The 25595-nt window shown below is 35.7% G+C and overlaps 1 protein-coding gene across 7 annotated transcripts in view; it reads left to right on the forward strand.

The window, feature by feature from the left end:
- The window catches only part of POSTN (periostin), a 47069-nt gene extending 42657 nt beyond the window's left edge, over positions 1–4412 (forward strand). For all 7 annotated transcript variants that reach the window (XM_069064636.1, XM_069064635.1, XM_069064639.1 and 4 more), the window contains 2 exons: positions 2156–2197; positions 3413–4412. In XM_069064636.1, the coding sequence (XP_068920737.1) occupies positions 2156–2197; positions 3413–3450 (80 nt within the window). In that variant the 3' untranslated portion in view covers positions 3451–4412. The remainder of the gene's footprint in view (positions 1–2155; positions 2198–3412) is intronic.
- The last annotated feature ends 21183 nt before the right edge of the window (positions 4413–25595 follow it).

A 25595-nucleotide genomic window follows, 5' to 3' on the forward strand; every position in this document is an offset into this window, starting at 1 on the left:
TCAGACACTTAGCAGCCACCCAGAAACACCTGGCCATGTAACCTTGAGCAAGTTACTTAACCCCAATTGTTTAGGGTAGGCCAGGTGGCTCAGTGAGTAAGACCACCGACCCCAGAGGTGGGATGACCTGGGATCAAATCCTGGCTCAGATACTTGGCACCACACCCAGAAATAACTGGCCTTTTAACCTTGAGGAAGTTAACCCCAATTGCTTTAAAAAAGAAAGAAAGAAAATGTCCACTTATTGGTGGCCAAAAGCTATGTTCCCTCTTTATAGTACTTGAGTGTTTGGAGATATCAAGAGAGCTCAAAATGAGGAGGGTGGCAAACAAACTGAAGCCTTCAACATGCAAACATGCTCCAAAGTAAATTGCTTCTAATAAAATTAGCATGGAATAACAGAATTTGAGAAATGAAAGAGACCTCTGTGACCTTCTAGTCTAGCCTTTATACCAAAGAAAACCAAACATTGACACATTCAACAAGTGATCAACTAGCTCTCCTTAAAGACCTCCAAGAAACCTACCACCTCTCTAAGCAAACCCATTCCTCTTTCGAACAGTTCTTGTTACTAAGAAGTTTTCCCTGACATCTTGAGTCCATTTTGACCTCTTAGTAACATCTATTTATTGCTCCTCATTCATCCCAAGTCCAAACTGAATAAGTGTGGTCCTTTGTTCCTACAAGAGCCCTTCAAATGATGACCAGTCTTTATCAACAACAACAAGCATTTGCTAAATTCTTACTATGTGTCAAGAACTATGCTAAGCGCTGGGGTTACAAAGAAAAGCAAAAACATGTTTCTTACCCTCTAGGAACTCATAGTCTAATGGGGGAGAGATAACATACAAACAACTAGGCTCGTACAAAATATGCACTATGCAGTTCTCCTAGAAATGAAGCTAATTGATTTAATGAGGTTGCTCCTTAGGCAACTGTGTCATTAAGCCTATATTTAAAGCCTTTTACTAGGTGGCAGTATCTTATAAAGCATGGGTTCTTAACCTGATGTCCATTGTCTTCCAAGCAGATCATGGATAGATTTCAGAGGTCTGTAAACTTAGATGGGCAACCAAATAACATCTTTATCTTTACTAATCTCTAAATGAAATTTAACATTTCCTTATTTATTTTAATGTTTCTTTCCAGTGCCTTTCCTCCATTGATTATTTCCCATTTATTCTGTAGTTTGTTTGTACACAGTTGCTGCTTGTCATCTTCTCCATTACACTCTCTTTTTCCTTTGTTTTTATCCCCATTGTTTAGCTTAGGATCTGATACTCAGTATTTGCTTAGTAAATGTTTATTGACTGATTGCAACACTCTTCTGAAAAAGGGGTACATAGGCTTCACGAGGAAATGTAAAGGATTCATGACATGAAAAAAAGTTAAGAACTTCTGAGCTAAGCCTTGTTGTTCATAGGCATGGTCTCTCAGAGCCAAGGTCATATCTATGCCATGATGAAGAATCAGAAGAGGACTTTAGCAGAAGAATTAATAAAACTACAAGAACATTTTGGGAGGCAGTCATATTGACTTGGGAAGTATGCTTAGGCATAGAGATATAGAGTTGTTTCTTTATTTGTTTGTTTGTTTAATTCCCTTGATTTTCTACTCCTGGGAATTTCCAGTTAATACTCAATCACTGATACACATCTTTTAACTTTATTGTCAAAGTTAGAAATATTATGGAGACTCAAAGAGGTCCATTATAATAGCACTGGAAAGGAAAATGGTTTTATATATGAAAATTTATACTGAATAATTCTGTAATAATTTACTTCTACTAAGCACTGGATACCACTCAGCAGCTATCTCTTTGCAATACAAATAAATGTCATCTATAGAAGGGGGTGAGGGGAGCCATGCTATCCATATGACCCTTGGGACATTATGAAGTGTTCCAAATCACATAATGTGATTTATATAATGGACATTTATCTTAATTTGTGAATTAAGTGATAGTTTCTTTTTGTGAATGAAAACTTCTTTGTTTTAGGTATTCAGATTAACAAATTCACCACTGTAAAAAGCTCCTGTCATAATAGTATAATGATCACTTCCAAAGATTTGTATGGTCTCATTTAATTAGGCACTCCACTTTTCATCTAATCACACTTTTGGAGTATTTCTAATTATTACTATTTATTTTTAGACCGACCAATCAGGAAAGTACCAGCCAACAAAAGGACACAAGGTACAACATATTAAAAAATATTTATATCCTTTCAAAAACAAAAGGTTTGGGTGTCTTGAGAAATCTTGTTCCTAATGCATAGTAGGCACTTAATTTTTTGTTTAGGTGTGAATAGTCAAAGAAAAGGAAATTCCAGGTAGTCTACTATGTTAGACTTCCATGTAGCCAAGTTAGCACAAATCCTGAAAAAAGGGAGTTTTAGTAGAAAATCTCATGTGAAACTCAAAAAAGGTTAATCATTTTCTGCAAAATTAGTAGGAATGGAAAAATACAAATATCTAAGGAAAACTAATTGGGTATCCATTAGCAGATGACTATATAGTCACTGACCTGCTTTTTATTTATTGAGCTGAAGTATTAATTCATAAGTCTTAAACTAAAGAAGAGACAGAAAAGGAAGTGTAACTTTGATGAAAACCTTTAAGAATCTTGTAGCCAGAACAAACTATATAGGTCAGTTTCAGATGTTTAGATATTAGTTGCTCAATATGCACAGATAATTATAAGTCATAATGCTATGCATATGCTAAAGCAAAGATTTTATTGTAGCTATTCATAAAAATTATAATTTAATGAAGTATGTGTATATGCATACATACATATATTAAACTTAAGACAAATACCCTAGAATTATCTCCCAGTCATGAAGGAAATATATGTTTTTCAGATTCTCCTTTTCAGCAAACTTGCCCTTTCATTGCTTTATAAATATTAACACTGGAAAGACCAGAGATTAGGGTTAGGAAGGATGGAATTGAAAAATGAAGAAGGGAGAAACAATGTAATATAATTTTTAAAAATTTCTAAGAGTCCTCCTGAAATGCAATGCTTATTTGTCCAAGACTGTTATGCCTTGTCTAAAAATTAACCATTTATGAGCACCCAAAATATAAAATAAAATGGATTTTGGGGAATCTTTGACTTACCAAAGAATTTGTCATAGAATTATTTTTAATCACCAGTTTCCATAACATAAATGAATCAAATTACTAAGAAAAAATTTATACAAAACATTTCTAAGGTTCATGAATACATCTTCATGGATTTGATCTGAATATTATATGATTAATTTCCTAGAACACACATATTGATGTTCTCTCCAATGGAAATAATTTCCTGTCACCTCAGAATGATTTGTTACTAATGGGTAATCATATCCTTAGAGTTAGCTTGTTTGTGCAAATTTACAAGGTACCTTTAATTTCTCTCATACAGGAACAAGAAGAAGGTCAAGAGAAGGCCGTCCTCAGTGATCCTCCAAAAACTAGACTTCGTACAACTATAAATCTACAGTTGAATTTTTGAAGAAAACATTGTGAAAGCCACTTTGATTTTGGAAACCTTTACAAACTGAATCATGAGCTCATGCAGAATAAGCAGGGAACAAACCAGAATGTAAATTTTACTATTTCTTGTAAATGAGAAATATAAATGAAATTAGATTTTTTAAAAATGAATAAGTAGTTGTGTTTCTGGAAGGATGAGGATAGTGAGAGGGAAATGAACTTTATGTACTTTGGACATGTAGTTCAAAAAAGTCCATTGCATCTTTAAATTGTCAAGTTTTGTTGGGTCTTAATGCCAAAAGCATTCATAATAGTGGTAAATGCCAATGCCACTATCACATTCTATTTCCTGAAAATTTGGGTGATAGGGACATTTTGGCACTACAAGTGAAGTTTCTAAGATTCATTTGCGAAGTGAATGTGTTGACTAGCTCTTCATTTCAGACACCATACAACATAAGTATTTGTCACACGAAGTGAGTTCAATCCAATCTAAATCTTAGAATCTTGAAATGTTATCCCTTTAAGAAGCTTGAATCATAAATTACATGTAAGGGAGACATGGAATGCATGCAAACATTTTACCTCTGCATGGGTAATTAGATTGCAAAAAAAAAGGGTGCTTGATATGGAAACTTTTATATAAAAATGCTTTGCTCATTTCTGATACTAATGTGGATTTATTTGTAAATGATGTCATTTTTATAGCTAGTTTTGTACTCATGAACTGTTTGTCATTTGCTTTTTTGCAATATATATGTATATTTTTAATCTCAAATGTTGCAATACAGCCATGTGTCAAGTCCAAATGAAGTTACTTCAAAATGTTTTGAAGTTACAAGGATTTAATTTAATAGGTGGTTTGGGGTTCAGAACATGACTTTATACCTCTATTTGAAACAAATATTCATTAAAAGAAATTTACTAAATTCAGTGTCTCTTGTATGTACAAGGCAGTGATCAGAATAGAGATATGAATGGAGCAGATGTGAGTGTGTCCAGGTGTTCTCATCCTTCAGGAATATCTATGGATTGAAAGTGACATGTTATGGTAGAAAGTTCAATAGAGTAAAACATAAGAGAACATGGGCCCAGTCAAAACATTACCACTAAATAATTGAATAGTCTTGAAAAAGTTAATTAATCTATACGTCACTTTTTCATCACTAAAATGAAGTTGTTATCACTAAATAGCCTTAAATATCCCTTACAGCATTAAAAAGTTACTAATCATTTTACCTAAATAATAATAGCATAGTTTGAAAAAACACCGAATCACCAAATAAATATAACCATATATAAAAATATGCTAACTCTATGGGGTTTTCAAAAAACATCTTTTGAATCTCTGATTTTGCCAACGAAACAGACACTCAATTACTGGTTTCTACAGTGTTCTGTCATCAAAAATAAAGGAAAAAAATCAAATTTTGAGAAATTTCAGGCCCTGAATATAATACCTTTTCCTTAATCATCAAGAAAGATTAGACTCATGAATCCCTCTACCTATATAAAAATAGACACAGTAGCTAACATTTTCATAGAGTGGTGAAGTGCACAAAGCAATTTACATGCATTATCTGATTTGATCCTCCCAATGACCCAATAGGCAGTGTTATTATTCTTATTTTGTACATGGGAAAGATTCAGTGATTTACTCAAGATGATACAGCTTAATATCTGAAGTGCTATTAAGTTTGGGTATTTTTTTTTAAACAAAGTCTTGGGGGTTGGCTAGGTGGCACAGTGAATAGAGATCCGACCCTAGAGTCAGGAGGACCAGAGTTCAAATCCAGCCTCAGACACTTAACACTTACTAGCTGTGTGACCTTGGGCAAGTTGCTTAACCCCAATTGCTCTCCAAAAAGCAAAAACAAAAACAGAAAGTCTTGAAAGTCTGACAATTGTTCAAATGCTCATTTTTTTCATTCAGGATTATGCATAACTTTGTTGGGTGTCCTATTCTATTTTTTAAGGAATTGTTTTCTTCAGTTAAGTTTTTTTGATTCCTCTCCCAGGCCCCAACATAGCAAGCCTGCTGAATACTCCTTCCACAATCTGTTCTCTCTTATACCCTCACTCCATCACCCCCCAACACACACAACATTCTAGTAGGGCAAGATGGATTTCTATACTCCAGTGCCTAAAACATTTCCATAGTAGTTATATTGTGAAAGACTTAACTATATTTCCCTTCATCCTATTCCACCCCTGACTTACTCTGTTTTCTACTTTGACCCTGTCCCTTTTTAAAAAATGTGTGCTTCTAACTAACCCCCCCATCTGCCCTCCCATCTATCATCCCCCCTCTTATCCCCTTTCTCCCTACTTTCCTATAGGGTAAGATACCCAAATGAGTGTGTATGTTATTCCATACTTAAGCCAATTTCAAGGAAAATAAGGTTGACCCATTCTCCTGTTCTTCCCCTCCATTGTAATAGTTTTGCCTTGCCTCTTTCATATGAGATAATTCACCCTATTCTGTCTCTACCTATCTTCTCATTATATTCTTCTCTCACTTCTTAATTTTATTTTTTTAGATATCATCCCTTCCTACTCAACTGATCCTGTGCCCTCTGTCTATGTATACCTGTATACATATATACACACACTCACATATGTATTCACATGGAAATATACCCTCCCATACAGACATATATGTATATATATGCATATATACATTTATTTTCCCTTCAACTATTATCATACTGAGAAAAGTTTCATGAGTTACAATTATTGTTTTTCCATGTAAGAATGTAAATAGTTCAACTTTGATAAGTTCCTTATCATTTTTTTCCCTGTTTAGCTTCTCATGCTTCTCTTGCTTCTTGTATTTAAATGTCAATTTTTCTATTCAGCTCTGGTTTTTTTTTTTTCATCAAGAATGCTTGAAATTCTCTATTTCATTGAATGACCATATTTTCCCCTGAAAAATTATACTCAGTTTTGCTGGGTAGGTGATTCTTGGTTTTAATCCCAGCTCCTTTAACCTCCAGAATATCATATTCCAAGTCCTTCGATCCCTTAATGTAGAAGCTGCTAGATCTTGTGTTATACTGGTTGAGTTTCCACAATATTAAAATTGTTTCTTCTTGGCTGCTTGTAATGTTTTCTCCTTGACTTGGGAACTCTGGAATCTGGCTACAATATTCCTAGGAGTTTTGTTTTGGGGACCTTTTTCAAGAGGTGATCAGTGAATTCTTTCAATTTCTATTTTGCCCTCTCATTCTAAAATATCAGGACACTTTTCCTTGAAAATTTCTTGAGGGATGAAGTCTAGCTTCTTTTTTTGATTGTGGCTTTCAGGTAGTCCAATAATTTTTAAATTATTTTTAAAATGGATCTATTTTCCATGTCAGTGGTTTTTCCAGTGAGATATTTCACATTGCCTTCTACTTTTTCATTTGTTTGGATTTGTTTTATAGTATCTTGATTTCTCATAAAGTCATTAGCTCCCATTTGTTCCAATTTAATTCTGAGGAAATTATTCTCTTCAGTGGGGTTTTCAAATTCCTTTTCCATATGGAAAAATTTGGCTTTTAATGGCCTACTGCTCCGCATTGCTTTTTGGGCCTCATGCCATTTGAGTTAGACTGTTTTTAAAGGTGTTATTATCTTCAGTCAGGTTGTTGACTTGCTATTCATGATTTTCTTCATCATTCTCATTTCTCTTCCCAATTTTTCCTCTACTTCACTTACTTGATTTTCAAAACCCTTATCGAGCTCCTCCATGGCCTATAAGCAATTCATATTTTGCTTGGAAGTTTTTGATGTAGGAGTTCTGACTTCATTGGCTTCCTCCTCTTCCATGCTTTGATCCTTTTTGTCCCCAAAAAAGGAATCTAAGGTTTGATTGCTGTCCTTGCTTTGCTTCCTCTGCTTGCTCATGTTGCCAGTCAATTACTCAACTTCTGAGCTCCTTGCCACAGTATAACTCTGCTTCCAGAATGGAGAAAGCTTTATGCCAAGTCAGTGGGGTTTTTGCAGCTGTTGGAGCTATTAGTTGGGTGCATTCTCTGCAGTCCCCACAAGTTCTGGCCCACTGGCCATGTACCCTAGGACCTCCACCCAAGAGAGCAATCCAGATGCAAGCAAATTAAAGCAAGAGTTTTTACCTTCTAAATGGTCACTTGGCCCCCTGCAATCTGTAGGCCAAGAGCTCTGAAGCAGCCACACAGGACAGGCTGTACAGCCACTGAACCTCCATTACTTCTCCCCCCAGGGACAAGAGCTGGACTGTGTCTTCCATTCCCCCCCCCCCCCAGTTCCAACAGAGTTCTACACTTACCTTTTACTCGTTTTTTGGCATTTGTAGGTTGATAAGTCTGGAAACTGCCACAGCTGCTGGTGATTCACCCTCCTGAAGTCTGCTCCAGCTGCCACTGTTTGGGGATGCCCTGGGGCTAAAACAACAGGTTCACATGGGGCTGGGCTTGGCTCCCAGCATGCTGGGCTGAACCCTTCCTGTAGGCCTGCCAGACTGCCTTCAGGGAGAGATTTGTTTCTCTCTGCCACTTTGTGGGTTCTGTAGCTCTATAATTTGTTTAGAGTTATATTTTATAGGAATTTAAGGTGGTTATGGAGAGAGCTGATGGAGTTTTCCTGCTTCTGCACCGCCATCTTGGCTCCACCCCTACCCTTCTATAATTATTTCCTTTTTATTTTTTTTAAGCAATTGGGGTTAAGTAACTTGCTCAAGGTTACATGGCCAATTATTTCTGGGTGTGGTGCTAAGTATCTGAGCCCAGATTCGATCCCCAGGTCATCCAGACACTGGGGCCAGTGCTCTTACTCACTGAGCCACCTGGCCACCCCAATTATTTCCTTTTTAAAAGTTTTTTCCAATTATATGTCAAGATAATTTTCAACACTCATTTTATAAGATTTTGACTTCCAAATTTTCCTACCCTCCATCCCTCTCCAAGGTGGAAAGAAATCTGATATAGGCTATACATGGGCAATCATGTAAATATATTTCAATATTAGTCATGTTGTAAAAGAAGAAACAGAACAAAAGGGAAAAAACACTCAAAAAAAGAACATGAAAATAGTATTCTTTGATCTGCATTTAGACTCCATACTTCTTTCTCTAGACGTGGACAGCATTTTCCATCATGAATCCTTTGGAATTGTCTTGGATCATTGTATTGCTGAAAAGAGTTAAGTCAGTAATATTTGATCATCTCATAATGTTGTTATTGTGTATGGTGTTCTCCCAGTTCTTCTCTCTTCATTCAACATCAGTTCATGTAAATCTTTCTAAAGTTCTTCTGGAATTTGCCTGCTCATCATTTCTTACAGCACCATCATTAAATTCACATACCATAACTTGTTTAGGCATTTCCCAATTAATGGACATTCCCTTAATTTCCAATTCTTTCCTACCACAGAAAGAGCTGCTATAAATATTTTGTACATGTAAGTCCTTTCCCCTTTATTATCACCCCTTAGGGATACAGACCTAGTAATGGTATTGCTGAATCAAAGGGTATGCACAGTAGAATAGCCCTTTGGGCATAGTTCCAAATTGCTCTCCAGAGTTCTTGCATTAACTCACAACTCCATCAACAATATAATAGTGTCCCAATTTTCCCAGAACTTCTCCACTATTTATCTTTTTTTCTGTCATATTAGCCAATCTTATAGGTAAGAGGTAGTATCTCACAGTTGTTTTAATTTGCACTTCTCTAATAAATACTGATTTAGAGCATTTTTCATATGACAGCTTTAATTTCTTCATCTGAAAACTGCTTATTTATATCATCTGGCCCTTTATCAATTAGGGAAAGACTTCTATTCTTATAAATTTGACTCCGTTCTCTATATATTTGAGAAATGAGACCTTTATCAGAGACATTTGCTATAAAAATTGGTTCTTTTTCCTGCTTTCCTTCTAATCTTGGTTGCATTGGTTTTGTTTTTGCAAAAACTTTTTTTAACTTAATGTAATCAAACGTATTCATTTTGTATTTCAGAATGTCCTTTATCTCTCTTGTTTGGTCATAAATTGTTCCCTTCTCTATATATCTGACAAGTAAACTATTCCTTGCCCTTCTCATTTGCTTATAGTATCACCCTTTATTTCTAAATCATGTACCCATTTTGACCTTTTCTTGGTATACAGTATAAGATGTTGGTCTATGTCTAGGTTCTGCCATTCCATTTACTAGTTATCCCAGAAGTTTCTTTTTTCTTTAATCAAATCATTAGTCCTTATCCCAGAAGTTAGAGTCTTTGGGTTTATTAAACAGCAGATTACTATAGTCATCAAATACCATGTCTTGCAAACTAACCTATTCCACTGATCCATCACTATTTCTTAGCCAGTAGCAAAAAGATTGATGATTGATGCTTTATAATATAGTTTTAGGTCTGGTAAGCTAGTCCACCTTCCTTTGCATTTTTTTTCATTAATTCCCTGATACTCTTGACTTTTTCTTTAGATGAATTTTGTTATTTTTTCTAGCTTTACAAAATAATATTTTGGTAGTTTGCTATGACATTGAATAAGTAAATTAATTTAGGTAGAATTGTCATTTTTATTATATTAGCATAGCCAACCCATGAGCATTTGATATTTTTCCAGTTGTTTAGATTTGATTTTATTTGTGTGAAAAGTGTTTGGTAATTGTGTTTATATAGTTCCTGACTTTGTCTTGGCAGGTAGACTCACACATATTTTATATCATCTACAGGTATTTTAAATGGAATTTCTCTTTCCATCTCTTGCTGCTGAGTTCTGTTGGTAACATATAGAAATGCTGGTGATAAATGTAGGTTCATTTTATATCCTGAAACTTTGCTAAAGCTGTTATTTCAGGTAGTTTTTTAGTTGATTCCCTAGGATTCTCTAAGTAGACCATCACATCATCTGCAAATAGTTTTGGGTCTTGGGTGCCTATTTTTATTCCTCTGATTTCTTTTTCTTCTCTTACTGCTTAAGCTAACATTTCTAGCACAATATTGAATAATAGTGACAATAATGGGTAACCTTATTTCAGCCCTGATGTTATTGGGAAGGCTGCTATCTTATCCCCATTATAGTTAATACTTCCTGATGGTTTATAAAGATACTACTTATCATTCCAAGGAAAGCTCCATTTATTTCTGTGCTCTCTATTGTTTTAAATAAGAATGGGTGCTGTATTTTGTCAAAGATTTTTCTGCATCTATTGAGATAATCATATTATTTCTGTTAGTTTTGTTAATAATATGGTCAATTATACAAATAGTTTTCCTAATATTGAACCAGTTTTGTAATCCTAGTATAAATCTCACTTGATCATAGTATATTATCCTGGGGATAAATTGCATTTTTTATTTTTTATCTAAAATTTTTAGATAATATTTTATCTAAAATTTTTGCACCAATATTCATTAAGGAAATTGTTCTATAATTTTCTTTCTTTTATTTAGCTCTTTCTGGTTCAGGTATCAGCATCATATTTGTGTCATAAAAGGAATTTGGTCGGAATCTGTGTATTTTTCCAAATAGTTTATATAGTCTTAGAATTAATTGTTCATTAAATATTTGGTAGAATGCCCTTGTAAATCCATCTGGAGCTGGAGATTTTTTTCTTCAGGAGTTCATTGACAGATTGTTTGATTTCTTTTTTCTAAAATGGAGTTACTTAAGTGTTTTATTTCTTCTTCTGTTAATCTGGACAATTTATATTTTTTTAAATATTCAGCCATTTCACTTAAATTGCCAGATTTGTTGGCAAACAATTGGGCAAAATAGCACTTTATTATTCCATTAATTCCCTCTTCATTGGTGGTGAATTTATCTATTTCATTTTTGCTATTGGATGTTTAGTTTTCTTCTTTCTTTTTTAATCAAATTAACTAAAAGTTTATTAGTTTTCTTTTTCATAAAAGCAGCTCTTAGTTTTATTTATTAATTTAATATTTTTTACTTTCAGTTTTATTATGCTATCTTTTGATTTTCAGAATTTCTAATTTGGCATTAAATTAAGGATTTTTAATGTTTTATTTTTCTAACTTTTAAAATTGCATTTCAAATTCATTTATTTGCTCTTTTCTCCACTTTATTCATGCAAGCATCTAGAAATATAAAATTTCTGCTAAGTACTACTTTCATAGCATTCCATAAAGTTTGGTATGTTATTTCATTATATTCATTCTCTTCAATGAAATTATTGATTGCTTCTATGATTTGTTGTTTGACCCACTCATTCTTTGGGATTAGATTATTTAGTTCCAATTAATTTTTATTTCTTTCCATTGTTCTTTATTACATGTAACTTTTATTGCATCATGATCTAAAAAGGATGCATTTAATATTTCTGCCTTTCTCCATTGGATTATGAGGTTTTTATACCCTATTACATGGCCAATTTTTGTGTATCTGCCATGGACCACTGAGAAAAAGGTATATTTCTTTCTATCCCCATTCAATTTTCTCTAGAGGTCTATCATACCTAACTTTTCTAAAATTCTATTCACCACCTTCTCTCTTGTTTATTTTATGGTTAGATTTGTCTAGTTCTTAGAGGGGGAGTTTGAGATCACTCCCTACTATAGTTTTGCTTCCTATTTCTTCCTGTAACACTCTTATCTTCTCCTCCAGGAATTTGAATGCTATGCCACTTGGTGTATATATGTTTAGTATTGATATTACTTCATTGTCTATGGTAACTTTCAGAAAGATGGAGTTTCCTTCCTGGTCTCTTTTAATTAGACCTATTTTTGCTTTTGTTTTTCCTGAGATCAGGATTGCTAGTCTTTTTTTTTTAATTTCAACTGAAGCAAAATATATTCTGCTCCAGTCTTTTACCTTTACCTTGTATGTATCTCTTTGCTTCTAATTTGTTTCTTGTAACAACATATTTTAGGGTTCTAGATTTTAATCCACTCTTCTATCTGCTTCCATTTTATGAGAGTTCATCCCATTCACATTCACATTTATAATTACTGTGTATTTTTTTCATCCTATTTTTCTCACTACAAATTTTCTTTCTCTCTCCCTTTACCCTTTCCCTCCTCACCAGTGGTTTGCTTCTAACCACCTCCTCCCTCAATTTGCCCTTCCTTTATTAGTCCTCCCCTTTTATTTTCCTCTTCCCTTTCTTCTTTAAGATAAATTTCTTTACCCAACTGAGTGTGTATGATATTCCCTCTTTCAGCCAAATCTGAGAGTAAGATTCAAGCAACAGTCCCACACTCCCTCCTTTCCTTCTATTGTAATAGGTCTTTCATGCCTCTTCATGTCACAAAATTTGCCACTTTCTTCTTCCCCTTTTTCTCTTCTTTTACACAATCCTTTGTTTACCTCTTAATGAATTTTTTTATTATCATATCAAAATTAACTTATCCCCACACCCTCTAAGTATACTCCTTTTAACTGCCCTAATTAAGATATAGTCCTTAAGAGTTATGTGTTATCTTTCTATGTAGGGATGTAAAAAATTTAACCTGATTGAATATTATGTTGTTGTTGTTTAATTTTCTTTCCTATTTACCTTTATAAGCTTTTCTTAAGTCTCATATTTGAAGATCAAATTTTCTGTCCAGCTCCAGAAAGTTTGAAAGTTCCCTATTTCATTGAATACTTATCTTTTCTCCTGGAAGATTATGCTCAATTTTGCCAGGTGATTGATTCTTGTTTGTAATCTAAGCTCCTTTGCCTTCTGGAACATAATATTCTAAGCCCTCTAACCCTTTTATGTAGAAGCCAATAAATTCTGTGTAACCCTGATTGTGGCTCCACAATTCTTGAATTGTTCATTTCTGCCTGCTTGCAGTCTTTTCTCCTTGACCTGATAGTTAAGGAATTTGGCAACATCATTGCTTGGAATTTTCATTTCAATTTCCTTTTTAAGGAGGTGATCATAGAATTCTTTCAGAGTATTTTTCCCTCTGGTTCAAGGATATCAGGGCAGTTTTCCTTGATACTTTATTGGAAAATACCGTTCAAATATTTATTTATCATAGATTTCAGGTAGTTCAATAATTCTTTAATTAGCTTGTCTGCATCTATTTTCTAGGCCAGTTGTTTTTCCAATAAAGTATTTTACATTATTTCTATTTTTTATTTTTTTTTATTTTGTTTGACTGAGTTTTGATACCTCCTAGACTCATTAACTTCTGTTTGCCAATTTTAATTTTAATGTATTATTTTCTTCAATTAGCTTTCATACTTCCTTTTCTCTTTGGCTAATTCTACTTTTAAAGGAGTTGCTTTCTTCAGTGGACTTTTTTTCCCATTTTGAAAAAAAAAATTTTAATTGAAACTCAAACACCAGAACATAAATACAGAATAGAGAAAAGGAAAAAATGTCATGAACTCATATATTGGAGCTTAAATACAAAGTAAGAAAAAGAAAAGCGTGCTGTGTGCAAAGAGGAACATGAGAGAGAAGTGAAAATATGTAACAACAAATTTTCATTTGAAGAAAACCTGTATGATAAATAATATGTGTTGTGTTGAGAGCTGTCCATTTTTTCTTTGCTTACTTGTAAGGTTTCTTTTGTTCTCTACTGGGTACTTTTTACTTTCTTTTTTCACCCTTCCTCCTCCTCCCCAAAGGCTATAATTAAGTATGAATATATTTCTATAGAGAAATATACATATACATATATACACATATAGACATATACTTTGCCTAGCAAATTCTATTTCTGATCTTTGTTTTCATGCATATCTCTTGTTTCCTATCTCTCCTGACTCCTCAACTCTACTTCTACCTCCTATCTTGCCCTGGTACTTAGCCTACCCCCCTCCAAGAATTCCTCCTCTATCTTCCCATTCCCATAAATCTAAACACCCTTCTGGATACCCTTTAACCTGTTCCTTCACCTTCTCCTCTAGAGGTCCCTCCCTTGTCCTCTCCTCCCCTCCCTATTCTCTTTCCAGTTTATTTCTTCTCAATTTAGAAGACTTTTATACTCTTCTGGATGTATGCATATTGTTCCCTCTTAAACTCATTCCTGATAAAATTAGGTTACCAGAATCACTAGCCCTCTTCCCCCATCTAATTCCTCTGCATCAGTTCCTTCTCTTGTATATCATTTGTATAAAATAATTACTCTTTTTGGCTGTTCCTAAACTTTCTCACTTTTTAAAGACATATCATACTCAGGCCTACCCCAATCTTTCTTACAAACTAACGCATTACTAATGACAATCTTAAACAAACATTTTACATTTTACATGACTAAAAAATAAATGATCTGTCTTTATTGAATTCCTTGTAATCAGTCTTTGGTATGTACCTTGAGTTTCTCTTGGCTCTTGTGTGTCAAATTTTCTATTAAGTTTGGGTATTTTTTTTTAAACAAAGTTTTGGGAGGTGGCTAGGTGGCACAGTGAATAGAGATCCGACCCTAGAGTCAGGAGGACCAGAGTTCAAATCCAGCCTCACACACTTAACACTTACTAGCTGTGTGACCTTGGACAAGTTGCTTAACCCCAATTGTTCTCCAAAAAGCAAAAACAAAAGAAAAATGTCTTGAAAGTCTGATAATTGTTCAAATGCTCATTTTTTTCATTCAGGATTATGCATAACTTTGTTGGGTGTCCTATTCTATTTTTTAAGGAATTATTTTCTTCAGTTAAGATTTTTTGATTCCTCTTCCAGGCCCCAACATAGTGAGCCTGCTGAATACCCCTTCCACCAATCTATTCTCTCTTATACTCTCACTCCATCACACCCACACACACACAACTTTCTAGTAGGGCAAGATATATTTCTATACTCCAGTTCCTATATATCTTATTTCCTGGTTTGCATGTAAAAAAATTAATTTTTTAACATTTGTTTTTAAAACTCTGATTCCCAGATTCTTTCCCTTCGTCCTTTATCACCCACCCTTGCTAGGAAGACAAGCAATTCAATATAGGTTGTACATATGTACAAACCCAAAACATTTCCACAGTAGTTATATTGTGAAAGACTTACTATATTTCCCTTCATCCTATTCCACCCCTGACTTATTCTGTTTTCTACTTTGACCCTGTCCCTTTTAAAAAAAAATGTGTGCTTCTAACTACCCTTTCCCCAAATCTGCCCTCCCTCCTACCATGCCCCCTCTTATCCCCTTTCCCCCTACTTTCCTGTAGGGTAAGATACTCAAATGAGTGTGTATGTTATTCCCTCCTTAAGCCAAATTCAATGAGAGTAATGTTGAGCCATTCCCTTTCATCTTCCTGTTCTTCCCCTCCATTGTAATAGTTTTCTCTTCCCTCATTTATATGAGATAATTTACCCTATTCTAGATCCCCCTTTCTGCTTCTCCCAATATATTACTGTCTTACTTCTCAATTTTATTTTTTAGGTACCATCCCTTTATATTCAACTCATCTTTTGCCCTCTGTCTATGTATACATGTATACACAAATACACACACATATATATTTATACACACATACACCATACTATGCGCACATATATGTATGCATACATATATACATATGTGTGTGTATATATATATATATATATATTTCACATCAACTATCCTCATACTGAGAAAAGTCTCATGAGTTACAATTATTGTTTTTTCATGTAGGAATGTAAATAGTTCAACTTTAATAAGTTCCTTATGATGTCTTTTTCCTGTTTACCTTCTCATGCTTCTCTTGCTTCTTGTATTTGAAAGTCAAATTTTCTCTTTGCCTCGTTGCTCATCAAGAATGCTTGAAAGTTAGGGTGGCTAGGTGGCACAGTGAATAGAGCACTGGCTCTGGAGTCAGGAGGACCTGAGTTCAAATCTGGCCTCGGGCACTTAACATGTACTAGTCATGTGACCTTGGGCAAGTCACTTAACCCCAAATGCCCTTCCAAAAAGCAAAAAAAAAAAAATGCTTGAAAGTTCTCTATTTCATTGAATGACTATATTTTTCTCTGAATCATTATGCTCAGTTTTGCTGGATAGGTGATTCTTAGTTTTAATCCTAGCTCCTTTGACCTCCAAAATATCATATTCCAAGCCCTTCAATCCCTTAACATAGAAATTGCTAGGTCTTGTGTTATCCTGATTGTGTTTCCATAATACTCAAGTTGTTTCTTCCTGACTGCTTATAATATTTTCTCCTTGAACTGAAAATTCTGTAATTTGGCTATAATGTTCCTAGAAGTTTTGTTTCTGGGATCTTTTTCGAGAGGTGATCAATGAATTCTTTCCATTTCAATTTTGCCCTCTGGTTCTAGAATATCAGGGCAATTTTTCTTAATAATTTCTTGATAAATGTTGTCTAGGCTCTTTTTTTTTATCATGACTTTCAGGTATTCAAATAATTTTTAAATTCTCTCTCCTAGATTTATTTACCAGGTCAGTGGTTTTTCCAATGAGTTATTACACATTGCCTTCTATGTTTTCATTCATTTGGAATTGTTTTATAGCATCTTGATTTCTCATAAAGTCATTGACCTAATCTAATTTTGAAGGAATTATTTTCTTCACTGAACTTTTGAAATTCCTTTTCCATCTGGGCAATTTGACTTTTTAAGCATTCTTCTCATTGGTTTTTTGGACCTCTTTTGCCATTTGAGTTGGTCTGTTTTTCAAGGAGTTACTTTGTTCCACCAGGCTGTTGATTTGTTTTTCATTATTTTCTTGCATCAATCTCATTTTTCTTCCCAATTTTTCCTCCACTTCTCTTACATTTCAAAATCATTCCTGATCTCCTCCATAGCCTGTAACCAGTTGTAGGGCCAGTACAATATTTACACCACCCACAATCAAGATAAAGACTGTGACTATAAGTATCACATGGTGTTCAATAGCAAAATATACCAGATTTTCAAGATAGAAGGATTTATTTAAGCACCAGAAAACTGAATTCCAAAACCAGTAAGAAAGCCAATTCCATCATAGCACCAAAGATATTCAGAAGCCATAATGATGCTGAGAGCCACAGTATTGTTCAGCTTTCCAACAAACCATACAAGATCAATATTTACTCACAAAGCTCTCTATCTCCTTAATGAGCATCCTCTCTCCCCCAATATCTGGCTAGCTCTGAACCAGCTTCCTGTGGGCTCTGCTTCCCTTCAGCAAAACTCCTCCCACCACAGGCTCCATGTGACTACATTCAGCCTATTAGGGGGCAGTGTTTATCTTCACAGCAGGGAAGCTTCCTGTGGGCTCTGCTGAACCATTCAGCAAATTCCCTCCATCACAGGCTCCATTTGATTACATTCAGCCTATCAGGGGGAAGAGTTTACTTTTAAAGCAGGGGAGGTCTTCAAACACCCCCCCCACCCTACCCCACACCTGGTCTAATAAGGGGCAGGGAAGATCTTCAAATTCCCATTCCCATTACACCAGTTTATATTTTTCTTGGAAGCTTTTGATGCAGCAGTTTTGACTTTGTTGTCTTCTTCTGGTTCCATGTTTTAATCCTCTGTCCCCAAAAAAAGGATACTGTTGTCTTATTGTGCTTCCTCTGTTTACTTATCTTGCCAGCCAATTACTTTTCTTTTGAGCTCTTTGACATGGTAGAACATGTCTCTCTCTACAGTCACCACAAGCTCTGGCACACTAGCATTCCTCACCCCAGGACCACAACCCAAGACTGTGACCCAGATCCCAGCAGGTCAAAGCAAGAGCAATTACGATCTGAATGGTCGCTCGGTCCCCCTACAATTTGCAATCCAGGAACTCTAGAGGTAGCCATGTGGCAGCAGCTGCAGCCTCTGTTCCACCACCACCACCCCCAGGGGGAGGGGCCAGGCAGCACTCTTCTCTCACCCAGTTCCAACAGAATTCCCTACTGGCCTTTTACTTTCACTTTGGTGTTTATTGGTTGGGAAGTCTGGAAACCACCACAGCCCATGGTAATTCACTCTCCTGAAGTCTGCTCTGGCTGTTCTGGGCTGTGAGTCTGGGCCGGCATGGCTCACGTGGGACTGCACCTGGCTCTCAGCCCAGTGTGATAGACCCTTCCTGTTGTCCTGCCAGGATACCTTTAGTGGAAGAATTTTTTCTCTCTGTCACTTTGTGGGTTTCACAGCTCTAAAATTTGTTCAGAGTCATTTTCTTTTACAGGTAATGGAGGTGTTTGGAGTGGGAGCTTAAGCAAGTTCCTGCTTTTACTCCACTATCATGGAGCAATTTATACTTGTAATAAGAAATGATGGATCTCATTGAGAAGTGGGGGAGGGTATGCAAAGCTCTGTAGAGTATGGATTGCAATTGAGAGGACTTGAGGAAGGGAGACCACTTCGAAAACTATTGTGACAATCCAAGTGAAAGGTGATGAGATCCTTAACTAAGGTTTTAGTTATGTTATTGAAAAGCACACTAGAACTATGGAATCTGAATGCTGATCAAGGCATAATATTTTCTATTTTCTTGGTTTTTGCTTTTTCTTTCTCATACTTTTTCCCTTTGGTTCTAATTCTTTACAACATAACCAATGTGAAAAAAAATTTAATATGATTGTACATTTATGGCCTATATCAGACTGCATGCTGTCTTGGGGAAGGGGGAGAAGAAGGAGGAGAAAATTTAGAACTCAAAATCTTATAAAAGTAAATGCTGAAAACTAAAAACAAATAAGTAAAATTAAACAAAAGAACATCATAAAAAAAGATGTTGCAAAGATGAAAAACAGTGAGATTTGTCAGCAGATCAGATATGTAGGGTGAGTAAAAGTGAGGGTCAACAAATGACTCCAAGACTATGACCCTGGGTAATGGCAAGCAGAGTAGTACTTTCCTGCTTATTTCAGCTATTTAAGTACCTTTGGGCCTCACCTTTGGTGGTGTCAAGTATTTTTTGGAAACAGTATACATTGTGATGCCCTTAATAGGCCTAAGGGAGTTTGGAGACCTTCTCTGCCCTTAATAGGCCTAAAGTCATCACACAGAGCCCATGGTGGGAGGAGTTGCTGAAAGAGAGGAACAGAAAGTGTGGAACAGGAAGGAGCAGATCAAATAAAAGCTTGAGCACAAGCTGGGACCAAGAAGAACTGAGAGGGAGAATGTTTGTGATGTTGGTGCTCTATCTGTGTTGATTTCTCTGACAAAGGTTCTGTCTCTTGGTTTATTTTGATTTCTCAGACAGAACTCCTGTCTGTTGTTCTGTGTTCATTTCTCAGACAGAAAGTGAATTGAGATTATAATATTGGTAATGTGTGTAAGTATTGTTGTAGCCATTTTGAGCTTTGTTTTCCTAGGAAAAGAAACTGTGAAGAGCTTGGAGTAGAGCAGTCCCTATGAACTGTGACATGGAACAGGAACAGAGATCTGCCTACCTGTGAGTCCAGGCAACAGTCAGGTGAATCCAGGAAAGAGCTAGAGAGCTGCCTACCTGTGAATAAAGGCAACAATCAGGTGAATCCAGGCAGGTGCTTGAAGAGCTGCTTACCTGTGAGTCCAGATAACAGTCAGGTGAATCTAGACAAGAGCTAGGAGTGTGGATGTGGAGCCATCAGGTTTGGAAGTCAGCCTTGAGTTAAGAAGCAAGGATACTTTACTTGGGTACTCAGTGCTGACTAATGATGTTGTAATTTACTGTGACCTAGAGGTGGATGGTGTTTGTACTTTCTGCTACCCCTTAAGGTTGATTGACTTAAAGATGGTTGGAAGCCAGCCTTCAGCCAAGATGAAAGAAAACTTTACTTGGGTATTCTAAATTCATTGAGGAAATTGTGATTTACTGAATGTTATGTTTTGTTTAAGACTATGTGGATACCTTAGTAATAAGTTGTTATGGTATATTGTTGTGAATGTTATGCTTTAGTTTCTTGAATGTTTTGCTTTAGTTTATAGCTGAGTAAATAGAGAGTTCACTATACTATGCTATTAGATCCTTAGAGTCATTCACAGCAGCAATCCTCAGGAGAGCTTCTCATGATTGGCTTTACATCCTGAGTGACTTGGAGGATGGTGGTTCCCTGTACAGTAATAAGGAAATCAGGAAGAGAGAAGAAGGTGAAGTAGAGGGGAGAATGATGTAATTAATATTAGTAACTTTTTCTTACAAAACTTTTCCAAATGTATCTAGTGCATTACTGGATTTTTGTAAGGTTAGTGAAATCAAACAATTTGACAACATAGTCAAAGACTTTTAAGGTCATAATTCAAATTTTAACACAACTTAAATCTTAATTTTTCAGGTTATGCAATTCTGCCAAGATATAGGGCACAAGTTCATGAGATACATTTTTTACTTGTCAGTTCATACAATACATTACAATAACTAGTCCTTCCAGTCTTTTATTTTAAGTAGACAGGATACTGATTTAGAATTTCATCTTTTATACATTAATGCAATGCCTACAGGACAGAAAAATTTACAATAAATTTGTATCTGATGGGATAAAGAGTTATTCTTTTCTACCACTTTCTGTTTCCTAATCTTCACTCCATCCTTGCCCAGTTAGATATTTTCACAAATCTTTTCAGAGCAAAAACCATAAAGGGACTAAAACTTTAGATTCCACATTTTATATGGAAATGAAAAGTGGCCATGTAAAATGGAAAATAAACCACTGATTTAAAAAAAAATGATGCCAAAGAATGACATCTGACTTTCTGAACCAGGCTTAAGATAAGGAATATCAAGTATTTGAATAAATTAAGAATGAATGAATAAATTAAAAAAAAACATGTATCTGTCACTTCATAATGTGCCAAGCATTGTGTTAAATTGTAAGGATACAAATGCAAAAGTAAGACTATCTCTTCCCTGTAGCAACTTACACTCTAATGAGACAGGCAACATAGGGGAGTGAGACCAAGTAAGGACGTTTTTGTCTGGGAATTCATAGGCGTGGTGAGTAGAGCCATAGGGGAACTGACTGAGACTCCCTTTCCAGAAGCAATAGAAGTTTTGATGTGATTATAGTTTCTGTAGCAATGGTTGCCAGTACATAACCACTGAAGAAAGGTGGATGGTAGGCTGGAAGTTAACCTGGACCAGACTACATATAATTGACCAAATTAGTTTGTACTCCATGAATCACAAATAAGAATAAAATTCTTCCCCCCTGCTCCCCTCCTATTCCATTTCAAATATTTGAATATTTTAAATATTTCCCCAATTTAGGATACCTGCTCTAACTTATCAATATTTGCCATAAAATGTAGTACCTATACTTGAACACAGTTTTCCAGATAAATTCATACCAAAGAAGAGTAATATAGTTCCATTTCCCCTATGGTCTTGGACATATTCCTTCTCTTCATGCAGCTAAAGATGGTTTTTCCAACTGTGATGTCAAACTGTTACCTCCAATTGACCTTGACATCCAATAGATTCAATTCAGTTCAATGAGGATTTATTAAACAAGGTGTTATGTGAGGGCCTATGTATTCAAAGATAAAAGATAGTTACTATCCAAAAAGAGCCACTGTATAATGTAAAGATATGATATGTACACAGATAAGTATATTTACAATAAATAAAAAGGAGTTTCATGTGGAAACATCAGGAAGAACCTTGTGGACTTATTATGCTGTTGAATATTCATTTTTATTCAGATTTTTCCAGCACCTCTGAAAGAGGGTACCCTATTTCACCAATTAGTGAAGTCAGAAGTAGGTGCTTATAAGCAGGAAGAGCCATCTTCACCATGATATTTTTATGCGGAACTGCTAAGGGGATATGATGATATTGTATCTGTATCTCTAACCATGATAGCAGTTTTCATTACTTCTTCTTCTTTTTTTTAAAGCAATTGGGGTTAAGTAGTAACTTGCTCAAGGTTACACGGCCAGTTATTTCTGGGTGTGGTGCTAAGTATCTGATCCTGGATTTGATCCCCAGGTCATCCGGACACTGGGGCTGGTGCTCTTACTCACTGAGCCACCTGGCCGCCCCTTCATTACTTCTTTCAACTTTCTCATGCAGTCTCTAAGCAAGTACCAGGGTCTCTCTCCACTAGGCCAAATAGAATCAGTGGGGTCCATTTTATTGCATTCATCAGCAGCTAAAGCTAACAGATTGATTGTATTGTTACCCCCTGCCATATGAAAATCCCTAAAAGTTTGCTGGACCAAAGGATTCTGACAAATACTTATAAAATTCAAAGAAAATTAAGTCCACACAATTGATACGTCCTCCAGCTCCTTCATCACTAATTCTCACCATCTAAGCCACTAAGGATTCTCCCATTCTTTGGCTGAATCTGCTATGTTAAGTCAGTAATGTTAGTCAGTAATCTCCTATTGAGTAAAATCCTCAATTATCTCCCTGAACACTGTTTGGCCTCCCTGATTCTCCTGCTTTCTTCTCAGGCAGTATAGGGTAAGTTTCTGCCCTCATAAAATCTTGGTCATGAAACAATGTATCACCACTCTGTAACATTTTATCACTCTCCACAACATATACACGCTCTTGGCAGTCATTGTCATAGCAACTAGACTCAGACTCTACCAAAGTTGTATGAACTTTCCTCTTGTTACTTTTTTTCTCTGCTCTAGCCTCCACTGTAAAATCTTTCATGCCTCTTTTATGTGAGATAACTCATCACATCTTACCGCTTCCTTCCACCTTCTCCCAGTGTATTTCTTTCTCACCATTTTATTTTATTTTTTGTATATCATCCCATCATAGTCAATTCACATCTGTGCCCTCCATCTAGGTATACTTCTAACTACCCTACGATAAAGTTCTTAAGAGTTGCAAGTATTTTCCCACATAGGAATGCACAATTTAAACTTACTGAATCCATTATGATTTCTCTTTCTTATTTAACTTTATATGCTTCTCTTGAGTCTTCTGTGTTAAATTTTCTATTCAACTCTAGCTTCTTTATCGGGAATGCATGAAAGTCTTCTATTTCATTAAATATCCATTTCTTTCCCAGAAAGATAATGATCAGTTTTGCTTGGGAGATTATTCCTGGATATAATCCTAGCTTCTTTGCCCTCCAGATTATCATATTCAAAGCCCTTTGGTTTTCAATGTGGAAGCTACTAAAGTGTGTGTTATCCTGTGGCTCCACATTACTTTAATTGTTTCTTTCTGACACTTTGTGATAAATTCTCCTTGACCTGTGAGCTCTGGAATTTGGGTATAATATTCCTTTTATATTATAATATATATTATATATATTAAATAATATATATTTTATAATATGAAAGTTATTTATTTGGGGGTATTTTTCATGAGCTTTGTTGGTGAACTCTTTCAATATCTATTTCACCCTCTGTAATGGGAATGCAAATTTGGAAGATCTTCCCTGCCCCTAGGCTAAAGTGCACCTGAAGCCTGGGGTGGGAGGCTTGTTTTTCAGTAGATACTTTTTGATTGGCCAGTGGGTAAATAAGGTTGTTACATTCTCTGAGCCAGGAGAAGGCTATATAAGCCCTGATGTGAGGCTTTGTTTTGGGGGCTCACTTTGAGAGTGTTCTGTGATTTGATCTGTATTCTGGGAAGCCGTTGTCCAGGGCCCCCCCGGATTTGAAAAACCCAGATGCTGATTTGGTATGGATGTAATGGTTGGACAGTTTGGAAATCTGTCTACTTGATCTGTTTCTGTCTTGATAATTCTGCCTGTATGCTTTGAAGTTCTGGGTACTGACCTCTTTCCCCTGAACAAGGTAAACGATATATGTCTGACTGATTAAAGTAAGCTTGTTAACCCATTTTGAGTTGCTTTCCTTTAACAAAGGAGATCCAAGAACCTATGGTAGCTGCAAACCCTGAGGACGCTTGGGGTGCTTGCTGCTACACCCTCTGGTTCTAGTATATCAGGGTATCTAGGATATTCCTTGATAATTTCTTTGAAATATGATGTGTAGGTTTTTTGTTTTATTGTGGCTTTCAGGTAGTCCAGTGTAATGTCAAGCAAAGGCAAATTCCAAGGTTCAGAAATATTAACACAGCAGCCTGCCATTTTATTCAATGACAAATTAAGAACAGAGAAAATCAAAATACAGTATAATTCAAAATACAGCATTCACCAAGTGTAGTTCAATAATTTCCAAGTACAGCATTCACCAAATGTAATTCAATAATTCTCAAGCACTACTTCACCCCTGGAAAGTACAATCATTTAGTCAATCACAAAGCCCCTTTTCTCAAATGGAGATTAGTTTCCAATCATAAACAAAGTACATTCATTTGGTCAGTCGCAGAGCACAAAAAGTCAAAAGTTTCCCACTCCTGGATCTCAACTGAATTACAATTATCATCAGTTAACACCAAGCACCTTCTCAAAAGGGGCAGTAGAGAGCACAAAGGCCATCTACCCCTGAATTACAACAATAAGATATCATCACAGTATTTAATACCCAAAGAGAGGTCTTTTCTTCATCTTAACCCAAGGCAAGTTCTCAGAAATCTCTGTTCCAGGGGATACAAAGATTACCAAGGCCACAAAATACATTGCCAGTGTCCTCATTAATTTATTCTCTGCCTGCAGAACAGTCCTAGCACCCCTGAAAACATCGAGGATTTCTGTAAACATACAACAAGAAAATCCTTCTTCAGGGCTTCTGAAGCAACAGAAAGGTTACAGGACCTCTGCACCAGCAGCAATGTCCTTCACCAGCAGACAAATCTGGAAAAACAACATCAAAACAGACAGACAAAATACGAGTGTCACAGCCATGTCTCCTCAGTCCTCAGCAGCTCTGGGTGGCAGCTCTCAAAAGTCCTGGGCAGCTCAAACTGGCCCTCAGCAATCCTCTCTCTCCCTCTGCCTCCACAATGCTGCTTCCAAAAGTTCTTCTGCCTCTCTTCCTCTGCTTGTGCCTCTCCAAATCCACAGCACCAGCTCCTCCCTGTTCAGCCCTCCCTTTTCACGTCCACAAGTCCATCCCACAAGTGGGATTCACAAGCTCTGGGTTTTAACACTCAACCTGAAAACCAAGCCAATACAGGGGGATCTTTAAATTTCATTACTATTACATCTGGTAATTCTTAAATTAACTCTCCTCAATCTATTTTTAGGTTATTTACTTTTCCACTGAGAAATTTTGCATTACTTCTATTTTTTTATTCTGTTGATTTTGTGTTTTTTCTTGATATTTGATGGAGTTATTACCTTCCACTTGCTTAATTCTAATTTTTAATGAATTATTTTCTTTTTCAATTAATTTATTTATTTTTCATTTTCAACATTCATTTCCTTAAGCTTTTAATTTTTCTCTACCTCTCTCCCCTCTACCTCTTCCCAAGACGTGTGCAATCTAATA

The sequence above is a fragment of the Petaurus breviceps genome, unplaced genomic scaffold (assembly GCF_028583685.1).
Source record: "Petaurus breviceps papuanus isolate PSGF00001 unplaced genomic scaffold, PetGlider_PUasm1.0 90639, whole genome shotgun sequence".
NCBI classification, from domain to species: domain Eukaryota; kingdom Metazoa; phylum Chordata; class Mammalia; order Diprotodontia; family Petauridae; genus Petaurus; species Petaurus breviceps.